This window comes from Oncorhynchus mykiss, chromosome 6 (assembly GCF_013265735.2).
Source record: "Oncorhynchus mykiss isolate Arlee chromosome 6, USDA_OmykA_1.1, whole genome shotgun sequence".
Lineage (NCBI taxonomy): Eukaryota > Metazoa > Chordata > Actinopteri > Salmoniformes > Salmonidae > Oncorhynchus > Oncorhynchus mykiss.
Window position 1 is genome coordinate 51,180,671 of NC_048570.1, and position 14,815 is coordinate 51,195,485.

Sequence of the window (14,815 nt, forward strand, 5' to 3'; positions counted from 1 at the left end):
CTACAGTGAAGCATTATGGTGGCAGCATCATGCTGTGGGGATGTTCTTCAGCGGCAGGGACTGGGCGTCTAGTCCGGATCGAGGCAAAGATGAATAGAGGAAAGTACAGAGATCCTTGATGAAAACCTGTTTCAGAGCACTCAGGACCTCCGACTGGGGCTAAGTTTAACCTTCCAGCAGGAAAACGACCCTAAGCACACAGCCAAGACAACTCAGGAGTGGCTTCTGGACTAGTCTCTGAATGTCCTTGAGTGGCCTTGCCTGAGCCCGGACTTGAACCTGATCAAACATCACTGGAGAGACCTGAAAATAGTTGTGCAGCAACACTCCCCAACCAACCTGACAGAGCAGGAGAGGATCTGCAGTGGAAGAATGGGATGAACTCCCCAAATACAGGTGTGCCAAGGTTGTGGGTTTATATCCAAGAAGACTTGATGCTGTAATCGCCTCCAAAGGTGCATCAACAAAGTACTGACTAAAGGGTCTGAATACTGTAAATGTGATTATTTTTTTGAAAGTTTATTAAATTAGCACAAAAAAAATCTAACCGGTTTTGGTTTGTCATTATGGGGTATTGTTTGTAGGTTGGGGGGGTGTGATATTTAATACATTTCAGAATAATGCTGTAACGTAACAAAATGTGGAAAAAGTCAAGGGGTCTGAATATTTTCCCAAGCCACTGTAAATACCCATTAATGTACACCTTTTTAAGAGGGATTTATCTATACATAGTCACATATGACTGAAAAATCAGGCCACCATTCTGGTGTGTTCAGATGATCAGACTATGTATGGCCACAAGGAGAAGGGGTGAATTTGCCCCTAATTGCTGATCTTTGGTCAGTTTTCTCCACTAATGGTTGTTAGGATTGTGGGAGGTGAAGCTGATTCTAGATCTGTACCAAAGGGAAACTTCACCCTGGAGCCCACCAGAGATTCTAGTCCCACTGTGCTTGGGCTGCAGGTAGCCTGGTGGGTAGGGGTTGTTGGGCCAGTAAATGAAAGGTTGCTGGATCAAATCCCCGAGCTGCCCCTGAGAAAGGCAGTTAACCCACTGTTCCCCGGACTCCGATGACGTGGATGTCGATTTAAGGCAGCCCTCTGCACACCTCTGATTCAGAGGGGTTGGGTTAAATGCGGACGACAGATTTCAGTTGAATGCATTCAGATGTACAACTGACTAGGTATCCCCCTTTCCCCTGTTAATGGATTTTTTTCCTTGGTGTAGGGTGCCCCTAGTGGTGGAGGTGTGGAACAAAAATACCAGCTCCAGAGACATTCTCCTGGGCACGGCCAGCATACAGCTGTCCCACCTCCTGACTGCAGAGAAGAGCCGCTTCCTGGGCCCCATGGGCCAGCAGCACTGGAGGCAGACCTTCTCCGAGAGGATCCCAGTCATAAAGGCCCAAGGGATTTCAGCGGCAGGGACTGGGCATGCTACATATAGACTCTTGGAAGATATTATCATCAGTAGTAGTCATGTGTGGCTGCAGTTCTATGTATGCTTGCTAGATGGCACCCTTGACTGCCTCTTGACTGCTTGGTTGAGCTAATGTTAGTACGGTGTGAAACAACTTGCGTGTGTCTCCTTCCACAGGCCCAGTGAAAAGGTGGCTGAGCTGTGCTACGTCACAACCCTGGAGAACCTTGGTTTAGTCAAGGTCCAAGATATTGTCATGTCTGAGTCCTCCCAGGTACAATGTGGTACATGCTGTATGTTTGTACACAAGTTGATGCTTTTAGATTTGTGCACCACTAATTCTGTAATTCACCATTTGAGCTGTAGTGAGAGACCAAGTAGAATGACCAGGGCACATTCATAAATCATCTTAGTGGGTGCTGTTCTAGGATCAAGTCTTCCCTGCCCATGTAATCAGATTCATTATAATTTTAAAAGGCCACTACTTCTACTTTGAGATGCTTTGTGTATACGGGACTGGTCAGGGCCCATATTTCTAAAGTTGTCTCACAGTAGAAGGGCAGATCCAGGATCTGTTTGGCCTTTTTAGATCATAGTAAATAACATGATCTTGAATTGTGACAGAATGGGTATTCTGTGGCACAAAAGACGGTGCCAGCTCTGCGACCAGCTCCTCCAAGCAGTGCAGGCGGAGTCCCCACTGAGCCCCGCGAGACACTGGAGTACAGGGCTGCCCTGGAGCTGGAGATGTGGAAGGAGATGCAGGAGGATCTCTTTGATGACCAGGTGGCTATACTGCAGTGAATGTGTTATTGTAGCAATTCCATTGATGCCTTTTTGTTTTGGTACAAACGTGTGTGTGTGCGCTCAACTTCCTCAGCTGAAGAAGAAAGAGCTGGGCCATATGCAGGCGTTGGCCGAGGAATGGAAGAAGAGGGATCGGGAGCGTGAGTCTCTGGTCAGAAAAAAGGTACACTGTAATGTATTATTCTAGGAGTAGGTTGACGTTGCCTCTAGATGCTGATCCCGGGTAAGTTTTGCACCCCCCCCCAGTAATGGTTAAGGGTTTGATTGGGCAAGGGGAAGATGATCCTAGATCTGTGCCTAGGGGAAACTTCACTCCGGAGCATTATACTACTTTTCTTATGGTCGTTTTGTGACAGGTGTGCCTTATGTGATGTTTCCAGGAGGTAGAGTACAACATCTTGGAGGAGCAGCTTCAGAAGATTCTGGCTGACTTGGAGAAGAGAGAGAAGCATCTAGGCCATGCAGAAATGGAGGTTGGTTTATTTAATATTTTTTAAATGTAAACATTTCAAGGAGAGCGCAGGACGCACAGTGTAATGCACGGTATGTATAGTCTTACAAATGTGAAGCTGCACATGCGCTGGGTGCAATCTGACTGCCTGATAGGCACCCTGTAGTCACCTCACTGATGAAGCCGGTATCGCTACACTTTAAATGACTGTATTCTAAGTAGTGCAACTATATGTAGAGAAGATAATGGAGCTATATATTTTTGACAATTAACAATTCCCAAAATATAAACGAATCAGTCCTTGACAATCTAAAATTCCCAAAATGTCATGTGTGGAGCTCGGACCCAGCTCCGCTAGGGGGCGGAAGAGGACCCCTCAGTTTCATGTCCCTCTATAAAAATAGCAAAAAAGTTCAAATGATTGAGTGGCAGGTTGACGCAAAATCTGTATCTCCCCTTCACTGTGTCAGCAAAATGGACAGAGCACCTATGTGTTGGTAGGCAATGGAAAGCCACCGGGGCAGTTAGGTATGACTCCTTTTGGGTTTCCATAAAAAGCAGGAAAAAACAAGCTTCACTTAGTGGTCGTTCAGGCAATGTCTGAGAATGCACTGTAGGACTTTTTATGTCTGTGACTCACTAGTTCTTAAAGAAACCAACAGTGGCTGCCCTGTGCACGGGAGAAACCGTGAAAAGGCTAATAGATCAAAGGTGGGCCGGACACCTCGCTACTGTGTCAGTGGTTGTTTAAAGTTGTGACAGCATTGTGAAGTTCCTCTGACATCGAATGCACGGGTTCGTACAACACAGAAGTAAGACTTGAGGCTACAGGGCTGCTGAAGGTGGTGACCGAGCCAGGCTTGGAAGTTTGTAGCCACCGTGGTGCAACAGTATCCTCAGTCTTCTCGATCCTCCAAACAAATTACTCGAGGCAAAAGCAACGGATCTACACTGGCATCCGCAGTGCGTTGGAGTGCATCGAGAAGCTGAGGTGTGACAGAGTTCGAAGTCATTTGGGCATAGTGCAAATGCTGTCATTGGTGAAATGTCAGAACGATTTAGCAAACACAACAGCCAACTGCTGGAGGACCTTTGTACCCTTGACCCAGAGAGTCTTTCTAGATGTGAAACCATTCCCCTTTTGTTTACTGCGTTTGTTTGGTGTTAATTTTAAGTAGCCTAAATATAGATTGTGTCATTCCTTTATCAATCTGATATTTGGTTTACTAGGCCTACTACTTGGTACCGCTGTTTTGTTCTGTTCGTATTTGTTCACATTAGCAGTTGTCTGTATTCTAAGCCAAACTGGAATTCAGTATTTTTGTTGGCTACTACTTTCAGCATTTAGTTTGCATTATTTTGGTAAGTCAGCTGTGTGTACGGCTGCATTCACATAGGCTGTTTGTAATTGGGTAATTCACCTATCTATATTCATTACCAAAACGACCTTGCGCTGTCCGTTGTGCTGATACAGCGCAGCGGAGATGGGCTACAGATTTTGTGCCAACCTGTCACTTCTAAAGCACTCGATGATCTCGGAGTCTCAGCATTTGAACATTGTTTATTTTGGTACAGTGTGATATAAGCAGAATTCAATAAGTCCAATGCAGGAACCCCCAAAAATTGTGCCACCCTCGCTGATTTCAACTGCCCCATTAATCACTTTATCCTGGCGCCGAGACTGATGGGTCTCCCATTTGATTTTGTTATGTTTGAGTCACTCGGCTAGCATAAGAGCACGGCATGAGCCATGGCAAAATGTGTAGCACTGCAGAAAAAATAATTATACATTATTCTATCTGTTTTGTCACATACACTGGATAGGAAACTAGCTTTAAAACTCCACATTTTCTCTCAGCCCCATGGCAAAATGTGTATAATTGCATGGAATTAGCTTCTTTATCTTGTTTTATTTATATTTTTTATTGAAATGTTTTGTATTTACATTTTTTACCCCTTTTTCTCCCTAATTTCGTGGTATCCAATTTGGTTGTTAGTCTTGTTTCATTGCTGCAACTCCCGTATGGACTCGGGAGAGGCGAAGGTCGAGAGCCGTGCGTCCTCTGAAACACAACCAAGCCGCACTGCTTCTTGACACAATGCCCACATAACCCAGAAACCAGCCGCCACAATGTGACAGAGGAAACACATACACCTGGCGACCATGTCAGCGTGCACTGTGCCCGGCCCGCCACAGGGGTCGCTAGTGCGCTATACGACAAGGACATCCCTGCCGGCCAAACCCTCCCGTTAGACCACTGTGTCACTCGGGAGGCCTGGAATTAGCTTTGAAACATTTTCTCTGTGGCCAAGGGGGGGAGGGGGGCCCTCAAATTGTTGGTCGGGGAGAATGCCATTGGCTACGCCCACTACCCCCCCCCCCCCCCCCCCCCCCGTGAACTTTGCCACCGCTGCAAAAACAAATCCCCGGGAAATACTGCAACGGGATAGAAATGATTCACCATAGGTTGAAGGTGATCACTCGGACAGCTGGTTATTATCTTGCCTTCTAAGGGATTGAATGGACCTAAACCATACCAGGAAAATGGACCCCATAACACCACACCATAACAGAACTCTCATTTACTTTTTTTGGGCAGTTTGGCAGTTACCTGTACATCCCAATAATACATTTCACTCTGCATACCTTTAGCGTTACAAGGGTGTGGATCCTTGCTCAAACCTGTATTATTAACCCCATCACTGCTTGTGCTTTCAGATGCAGCGCTTGCAGAGGGAGATGCGGGCTGAGCACGAGTTAAGCATGTGCAAGCTGCAGGAGAGCGGCCGGCGGCTCCGCGAGGACTGCACTCACCAGGTGGATCTGGAGAGGTCAAGGGTCAGGCAGCTGGAGGAGGAGCGTGGCAGGCAGCAACAGCAGGTAGGCGTCAGGGCGCTGGACTGGGGAAGGAATGCTAGGCTGGCCCGCTCAATACCCACCTTGGGAGGAGATGAGGGTCCTGGGGTGACCATTGACTATGAGGTCAATGGGCCATGTCATCCCCCGGTGGACATTGTGAAATGGACAAAAAAAAGAGAGAAGAAAGCAGCACGGGTCAGACGGACACTGGGGTTTCGGCCAGGCTTCTTGCCTCTTGCAGTCTCCGAGGATACCATCAATATCTGACCAGCCGTGACCATCCAACCCCGATCTGCTGTTCTCTCAGGCCTAACACACCCGGTGCATTGCATGGTTCTGTAGTAGAACAGACCTGGCCTTTAGCATTTATTAAATACTTAATTTTGTTTTCCCAGTCTCTCAATGACTTACCTGGTTAAATGAAGGCAAAATATGTATATTTATTTCATTACAGAATGAGAGGTGATACATTTTCCAGAACTTGAACATGCTATCACTCCCCTGTTTGATTTCCATGTGTCACGAATGTGTTCTGCTCTATAGTAGATTGTCAAAATGATCAAAATAGCGGAAAGAGTTCAGCAGCAGCCATGTGTGTGAACTTATACATAATACACCTTGAAGAGCAGGCTAAAGCAGGGATTCAAGCTGTGAAATTGGCTCAGTTTTTCTTCATTTTAAAATAGTGAGTTTGATTTAGTCCAGATATAGTCCTTAGTGCTTTTTCAATGTTAAGAGAGGAGAGGAGAGAAACCAGCCCCCTGCTTTACTCATGTAGGCCAACCTATGGTATGTAGGCTACAGTATGCAATGAGATGTCGGTTCTTTTCAGTCCCACTCCACCCCCCCAGTATGCTCTGGATATTTTACAGTGAAGAAGAAAATGTGCATTATTTTCGCTAGAATCTCTCCCTTGTCCTCCTCACAGACAAACCCACTTACTGAAATAGTTGTCTGCCGTCTCATTTTCCCAGAAAATATCTGGACTCTCCGGCCATAACAAATCAAGCAAAGTAGGTTTCTGACATGCGGAAAGAAGGCAGTGCTGTGAAATCTGCTAGCCAGCCTGCCACGCTGCTCTATATCTTGTCTCCCCATGTCAGGAATGTGTAAACATACATTTGTCGTCCTCTGTCGGCACACACCAGAGCCCGTTTATCAGGCCTGAATCCATCCACCCTGCCTTCCAGCACAGAATACCAGGCATTGTGTGTGGGGTTTGTTGCTCTTCCGCCTGCCTTGTCTAAAAGACCGACAGGATAACATTGAGAACCGCACAATCTCAATTACTCTGGGGATTTAGATGTCAGCAAACACCAGCTAGGCTCCTATGATTTTGAGGAATCTGGCATTTGTTTATTAATCAGTGGAAGCATTGCATAGGACTTACGGCCATCAATGAAAGTTGTTACAGTATAATGTATTGTTCTCGTTTGTGGGTCGCGCTCCTAGCCAAGTCATGAGCTACTCTCCTGTTCTCCATTTAGTCAGAGCAGTTGTAAGGTTGTTAAAATGTAACACTGACAGTTAAGCCTTTGGGTGACATTTATTTTTATGCAAAAATAACAATCATCATTATCTGTGTCATTAAATGTGAAATTTTTAACAATTGTTCGGTGATAATTTAACTGGAGTTTAGTAAACTGAGCAATACATAAATAGTCTATAACACACATTGTTGAAGAGTTTTAAATTAAATCACATTGCGAGGTTGAGTTTTGTGGGAAGTTTTGCACTGTGCGCTATAAAAACGTTGCCCTATATGTGTAACACATGACATAATTGGTAGTGATGAGGAATAATCCTTTTCTGTTTCGCTCCTCATAGTAAGTTCTTCTGTTGTAGATGCTGGATGCAGAGAACAAATACAAGCTGTTGGAGAAGGAATACCAGCAGTTTCGGGAGCAGCAGAGCATTCGCCCTGAGATCAGACTACAGTCTGAGATCAACCTGCTAAGTCTTGAGAAGGTGAGCACATCAACTTCTAACTATACTGCTTACATAACCCCAGTTCTCTGATATTATAAGTGACGTATTTCAGTGGGATTTCATTCCCATAACTTGAAGAAACCAATCACAAGCGTCTGTTGAAGACAGACCTGAATAGCAGCGACTGGTGCGCCCTCACCCTGTATAAAGACGCCACTCTCCTGCTCACTGCCACATTTTTTCAAACATGCGTCTTGCGATTAGGGAAGTGCTGTGAAATATTTCACTCATAACATCAGAGAACTGGGGTTGTGTAAATAACATTGTTCTCTTTCAATTACCTGTTCTGTATTTCACGGTGGGATATGGTAAACTCCGTATCGCAACATGCTCTCCAAAAGCCAGGATATCCCAACACAGAGACCCTCAAAGGTCCCTAAACTGAGGGTACACGCACCGTAAAGGCATGGAAACGATTAATGGCAAAGAAGACTGGTGTTTTGCGGTTACTATTTAGTGAAGCTGCCAGTTGAGGACTTCGAAGGCATCTGTTTCTCAAACTAGACACTCTAATGTACTTGTCCTCTTGCTCAGTTGTGCACCGGGGCCTCCCACTCCTCTTTCTATTCTGGTCAGAGCCAGTTTGCGCTGTTCTGTGAAGGGACTAGTACACAGAGTTGTACGAGATCTTCAGTTTCTTGGCAATTTCTCGCATGGAATAGCCTTCATTTTTCAGAACAAGAATAGACTGAAGAGTCTCAGAAGAAAGTTCTTTGTTGTTCTTTGTTTTGAGCCTGTAATCGAACCCACAAATGCTGATGCCCCAGATACTCAACTAGTCTAAAGGCCAGTTTTATTGCTTCTTTAATCAGCACAACAGTTTTCAGCTGTGCTAACATAATTGCAAAATGGTTTTCTAATGCTCAATTAGCCTTTTTAAAACGATACCTTTTGGATTAGCTAACACAACGTGCCATTGGAACACAGGAGTGATGGTTGCTGATAATGTGACTCTGTATGCCTATGTAGATATTTCATTCAAAAATCAGCTGTTTCCAGCTACAATAGGTATTTACAACATTAACAATGAATTTCGGATCAATTTGATGTTATTTTAATGGACAAAAAATGAGCTTTTCTTTCAAAAACATTTCTAAGTGATCCGAAATACATTTCTAAGTGACCCTAAACTTTTGAACTGTAGAGTACATAGAATGAACAAATACGTCTGCTCATTTTTTGTAATTGTTCAATGGTTGCTTCAGGGTGCTGCTCATTGAACATCATTCAGCCCGTAAGTCACAACGAACGAGAAAGTTGGCATGGTGGTTTGACGGTGAGTTGCTTGCCAGCGACACTGTAGTTAAGTAAATAATCAAAGTACACTTCACCAAGCAAGCAGTGGCCCTGTCCTCATCACATGCACGCATAGCTAGCCAGTAATGTATTTAGCCTAGCTAGATAGCTATCAATTTGTACTTATATGCGAACACTGGACGGTCGCCAAAGTGAACACCTACTCATCCTTGACACAAAATATGCAATCTGCAAAAAAAGCAAGACAGTTGAAGAGCTATCTTTCAGGCCATGTGCTTACATTCATGATGAGATAAGATTGTTTGTTAGCTAGCTAAATTAGAACGTGTGTGACTGAAATCAGTGCTGCAAACATTTTCCTACATGAATGTTTTCAGTCATCAGCGCATGCCATTTGCAGCTGAAATATATAGAAAATACATTTTGTATTGAATAACACTGTAATTGACATTCATTTCAATAAGAAAACATTCTCGTAATGAATAGGTAGCGTGTGCTTGTCATAACAAGCTCCCATTGCCAGGTTGTCATAATGTTTCTTTACATGACTGTTTTACGTTGACTGTTGTAAGGCACTGTAGTGAATCTACTCCATACAAATGCTGACATCTAGTGGTGACATTATGGACTGCATGCTACTACATATTTTGTGAACTTGTCAACAGTGCCGTTTCAGATTTACTTGGAGACTAAGTTTCATTAATCTCATTCAACCCTTGTTTATTTGTGAGCTTGTGGTGCTTCAGCACAAACACTTCTGCATTCGTATCCACTGCCATAGATGAGTACATCTTAAAGATAAGCTTTAGAAGGTAAACCGAACCAAGTTTTTTTGTATTTACTTCCTTATTTATAGAGGATACAGTATTTTTTTGTGGTTATAATTGTAATATTTAGTTAACAGATACTCTAAATGATTATTTCTTAACACTAGAACCACTGGGCCTCCAGGGATCCTCCTTCAAGCTAACGAGCAGTCATTCTGATTGGAACGTTGTAACAGTGTAATTAACGCATTTCATGCAGTGCATTCGGAAAGTATTCAGACCCCTTGACTTTTTCCAAATTTTGTTACATTACAGCCTTATTCTAAAATTTATTAAATTGTTTTTTTACCCCACTCATCAATTTACACACAGTACCCCATAATGACAAAGCAAAAACAGGGTTTTAGAAATTTTTGCTAATTTATAACAAAGAAAAATATAACGTTTACATAAATATTCAGACCCATTACTTAGTACTTTGTTGTTGAAGCACTTTTGGCAGAGATTAAAGCCTCAAGTCCTCTTGGGTATGACGCTGCAAGCTTGGCACACCTGAATTTTGGGAGTTTCTTCCATTCTTCTCTGCAGATTCTCTCAAGCTCTGTCAGGTTTGATGGGGAGCATTGCTGCACAGCTATTTTTATGTCTCTCCAGAGATGTTCCATCAAGTTCAAGTCAGGGCTTTGGCTGGGCCACTCAAGGACATTCAGAGACTCCTGCGTTGTCTTGGCTGTGTGCTTAGGGCTGGTCCTGTTGGAAGGGGAACCTTCGCCCCAGTCTGAGGTCCTGAGCACTCTGGAGCAGGTTCATCAAGGATCTCTCTGTACTTTGCTCCGTTCATCTTTCCTTCGATCCTGACTAGTCTCCCAGTCCCTGCCGCTGAAAAACGTCCCCAAAGCATGATGCTGCCACCTACATGCTTCACCGGAGGGATGGTGCCAGGTTTCCTCCAGACGTGACACTTGGCATCCAGGCCAAAGAGTTCAATCTTGGTTTCGTCAGACCAATCTTTTTTCTCATGGTCCTCTTTAGGTACTGGAAGGTTCTCTTATCTCCACAAATGAACTCTAGAGCTCTGTCTGAGTGAAGAGTCTTGTGATTCCAAACTTCAACATTTAAGAATGCCTGTGATCTCAGGGACCTTCAATGCTGCATATATGTTTTGGTACCCTTTCCCAGTTCTGTGCCTCGACTCAATCCTGTCTCGGAGCTCTATGTACAATTTCGTCAACCTTTTGGCTTGGTTTTTGCTCTGACCTGCACGTTCAACTCTGGGACATTCCATAGACAGGTGTGTGCCTTTCCAAATCCTATCCAATTAATTGAATTTACCAAAGGTGGACTCCAGGTTTGTAGAAACCTCTCAAGGATGATCAATGGAAACATGATGACCTGAGCTCAAGATCGAGTCTCATAGCAAAGGGTCTAAATACTTATGTAAATAAGATATTTTTCTGCTTTAAAAAAAATACATTTGCAAACATTTCTTAACCTGTTTTCGCTTTGTCGTCTATGAGGTATTGTGTGTAGATTTCTGGATTTTTTTTCAAATTAAATCCATTTTAGAAGGCTTTAACTAGGGACGCACCGATATAACATTTTGGGCCGATACCAATGTTTTCCTTGCCAAAAAAAACGATACCGATAACTGATTATTTAGCTACAGCACACCTCTGTATAACTGCTAGCTAGCTAATGCGTTTCGGCCTTGTGGTTATAGTGTTCTTTACAGTGCTCATCATTGCCAGGCATCAGCCGCAACAACTGATATCCTATCCAAACCGGACCTAGCTCAGCATGCAAATCCCCACATTCTTGTGTTTGCGGTTCTAAGATTGCAAGAACGGATTCTCGCCTTCTATGCATCATGTGCTTGGGACGAGGACCTCCAGTTTTGCAAGTTGCTAACGGAGGCGAATCTGACAGAGGCTCAAACGACTTTCTCTCTCGTTAGCTCTATGCGCCTCCAAGCCACCGGAGGGAACAGTGGCTCTGCCCCCCATGACGAAGCCCAGCTGGTGCAGGGTCATGGATAGATGAGAGACGCCTTCCCACTAGTGCAGCCCTTAATAAAACAAATGTTACCCGCAGCTCCAGCTTGCCAACAGTAAGCTAAGAGTTTGTGGGATAGGCTCCTTACATGCTAACGGCGAGCTTGGACATGCACAAGATGGAAGGGGTGCGGTAGGATTATTTAATTTACTCTTTGAAGAGGTAGGGCTTCAGAAGTTTTTGAAAGATGGGCAGATGTCTCTGCTTCAGAGGGAACCTGGTTCCAACACTGGGGTGCCAGGACAGAGAAGAGCTTGGACAAGGCACAGCGGGAGCTGCCTCCCGTAGGAGTGGGAAGGCCAAGAGACCGGAGATCCACTCTCCTTCTCCCTCTTCTTCAAAGGAATTGAATAATCAAGGATGATGAATACAGAGTTTAGCGGCAATACTGGAGGCTAGCTAATCTACTCCCTACACCAATAAAGCTAGCTAGCTAGTCAGCCAGCTACCGGTAACTATTAGCAATATGGATAGTTTCTAATGTTGTTTTAAAGCATAAATAGTACCTGCAACAATGCTAGCTATCTAACATTCAGCGTTTTTTTTCTGATGAAGTTATCTGATGAATAAAGTTTAGGTAATTAGTCTAGCTACTGTACTCGAAATGCAGCTAGCTTGTTAGCTACCTGGCTTGCTAACTTAACAACAGCTGTAATGACCTAGCTGTAATGTTTACAAGGTTTTCCACTAGCTGGCTACTAGGTGACCAATATAACAGTTGGCCCTAAAGCTTTTTGTAGAGCGCCAAGGAAAGGAACTATTGCCTGTATCAGTGATGGACTCTAGCTAGAATGTGGACCAATACTTTTATAGCAATACAGTTAGCTACTAATACAATACTTCTTGCACTCTGTTTTGACGAGCTGGTTAGAAAAAGGATGTCACTTGGTCAAATCATAAATCATCAACTACCAAATGCATTGCCTATCAATAAACATCTGTCAATGGATACATACACTACACGCTTGTTGAACATCCCATTCACCTAACACATCCCGTTGCACTATTGGTTAGAGCCTGTATGTAAGCATTTCACTGTACCGTCTACACCTGTTGTATTCAGCGCACATGACAAATTAACTTTGATTTGACTTGTTCTCAAAAGCCATTGAAATGGCAGCAGCGGTATGAGAACCAGCACATTCTTGCTCAAACAATATGGCTTTCCTTAGTGTGAAATCCTCGTCGATCCACTGTGCTGTCACTCACTATGCTCAGTGGGCTGATGTTGCTTGTCTAAATGTCAGTTGTGAAGCTAATGGCAGTGACGCCCATAGCAAGTAGCTCATGGATGTGCGTTTCACCAATACTGTGCAACTCCGGTAGGGCAACAACTGGGAAGAAAATAAAAAGAAACGCACATACTTGGTAGTGTGTGCCGGGGCTCGAGGTTCTTGACCAGTCGGCGAAAGCCAACATCATCCACGACAGAGAACTGTTGATTGTCAAGGGCAATGAATTCTATTATCTTAGCGCTAATGGATTTCATCTTTGAGTTGTCTCGCTGACATTGTCTTACTCTTTCAAATGACTGCTCGACTTGAACTTAAGTTGTTGGAAGTGCGCACCTAGTTTTTTTTCTGCTTTTGTTCAAAGTAGTCAATGAACGTCTGGGGGTGATGCACTTTCAAATGAGTAATTTGGTTTGTGGTATTGAACGAATTCACTTTCTCCCCTCGGGAAATAATAGCAGCAGAAACGTTTCATATGGCCTTTTTGTTATCTTCCTTTTGAGACTTAAAAATAGATCCACACAGCAGACATTGTGGGCTAGGTTAGGAATGCTGTTTTCGTGGCGTCATTGCGACATGTACCTACGTTAAATAGGTATGCACGTCAGCTTTGACATTGGTTTTGCACATCGGCGTTAAACTAGACATTGGGCCAATGCCGATGTTGGCATTTTTAGCTAATATAGTACGATTCTCATGTGCTTACCATTTATATTGTGCATCCCTAGCTGTAACATAAAATGTGGGAAAGATTAAGCGGTCTGAATACATTCCCGAAGGCACTGTATGCATCTGTTGGTCAGAGATACCTTTAAAAAAATTTTAAAAAATTATAAAGTAGGGACGTGGATCAGAAAACCAGTCAGTATCTAGTGTGACTGCCATTTGCATCATGCAGCGCGAGGCATCTGCTTCGCAGTTGGTCAGTCTGTTGATGGTAGCCAGTGGGATTTTGTCCCACTCCTCTTCAGTGGCTTTGCGAAGTTTCTGGATATTGGTGGGAACTTGAACACGCTGTCGTACACGTCGATCCAGAGCATCCCAAACTTCCTCAATGGGTGACATGTCTATTGTGTATGCAGGCCATAGAAGAACTGGGGCTTCCAGGAATTGTGAACAGGTCCTTGCGACATGGAGCTGTGATTTATAATGCTGAAACACGAGATGATGGCGTTGGATGAATAGCACAACAATGGGCCTTGATCTCGTCACGGTATCTCCGTGCATTCAAATGACTATAGATAAAATGCAATTGTGTTCATCGTCCGGGGCTTATACCTGCCCATACCATAACCCCACCGCCACAAGGGCGGAATATTTTCACGTCAGCAAACCGCTCGACCATACGAGGCCATACACGTGGTCTGCGGTTGTGAGACTGGTTGGACGCACTGTCAAATTCTCTAAAATTACATTGGAGAAGGCTTATGGTAGATAAATGAAAACTCAACAGCACGCTCCCTCAACTTGAGACGTGGCATTGAGTGGGCTTTTATTGTCCCCAGCATAAGGTACACCTGTGTAATGATCATGCTGTTGAAACAGCTACTTGATATGCTACACCTGTCCGGTAGATTAATTATCTTGGCAAAGGAGAAATGCTTACTAACAGGGATGTTATAAAAATTTGTGCACACAATTTGAGAGTGATATGCTTTTTGTGCATGTGGAGCATTTCTTGGATATTTTATTTCAGCTCATGAAACATTGGCCCAACACTTTACATATTTGTGTGTGTGGTACTAGACAAAAATTTGGACACCTACTCATTCAAGGGTTTTTCTTTATTTTTTAAACTATTTTCTACATTGTAGAATAATAGTGAAGACAGCAGTACTATGAAATACACACATGGATTCACGTAGTAACCAAAAAAGTGTTATACAAATTCTTCAAATTAGCCAACCTTTGCCTTGATGACAGCTTTGCACACTCTTGGCATTATCTCAACCAGCTGTGAGGTAGTCACTTGGAATGCAT

The 14,815-nt window shown here is 43.8% G+C and overlaps 1 protein-coding gene across 2 annotated transcripts in view; it reads left to right on the forward strand.

The window, feature by feature from the left end:
* The window catches only part of LOC110526137 (centrosomal protein of 120 kDa), a 65,831-nt gene that overhangs the window by 21,237 nt on the left and 29,779 nt on the right, over positions 1–14,815 (forward strand). For both annotated transcript variants that reach the window (XM_021606776.2, XM_036980406.1), the window contains exons 11-17: positions 1,229–1,432; positions 1,598–1,694; positions 2,045–2,206; positions 2,301–2,390; positions 2,608–2,700; positions 5,398–5,559; positions 7,384–7,506. In XM_021606776.2, coding sequence (XP_021462451.2) covers positions 1,229–1,432; positions 1,598–1,694; positions 2,045–2,206; positions 2,301–2,390; positions 2,608–2,700; positions 5,398–5,559; positions 7,384–7,506 — 931 coding nt within the window. The remainder of the gene's footprint in view (positions 1–1,228; positions 1,433–1,597; positions 1,695–2,044; positions 2,207–2,300; positions 2,391–2,607; positions 2,701–5,397; positions 5,560–7,383; positions 7,507–14,815) is intronic.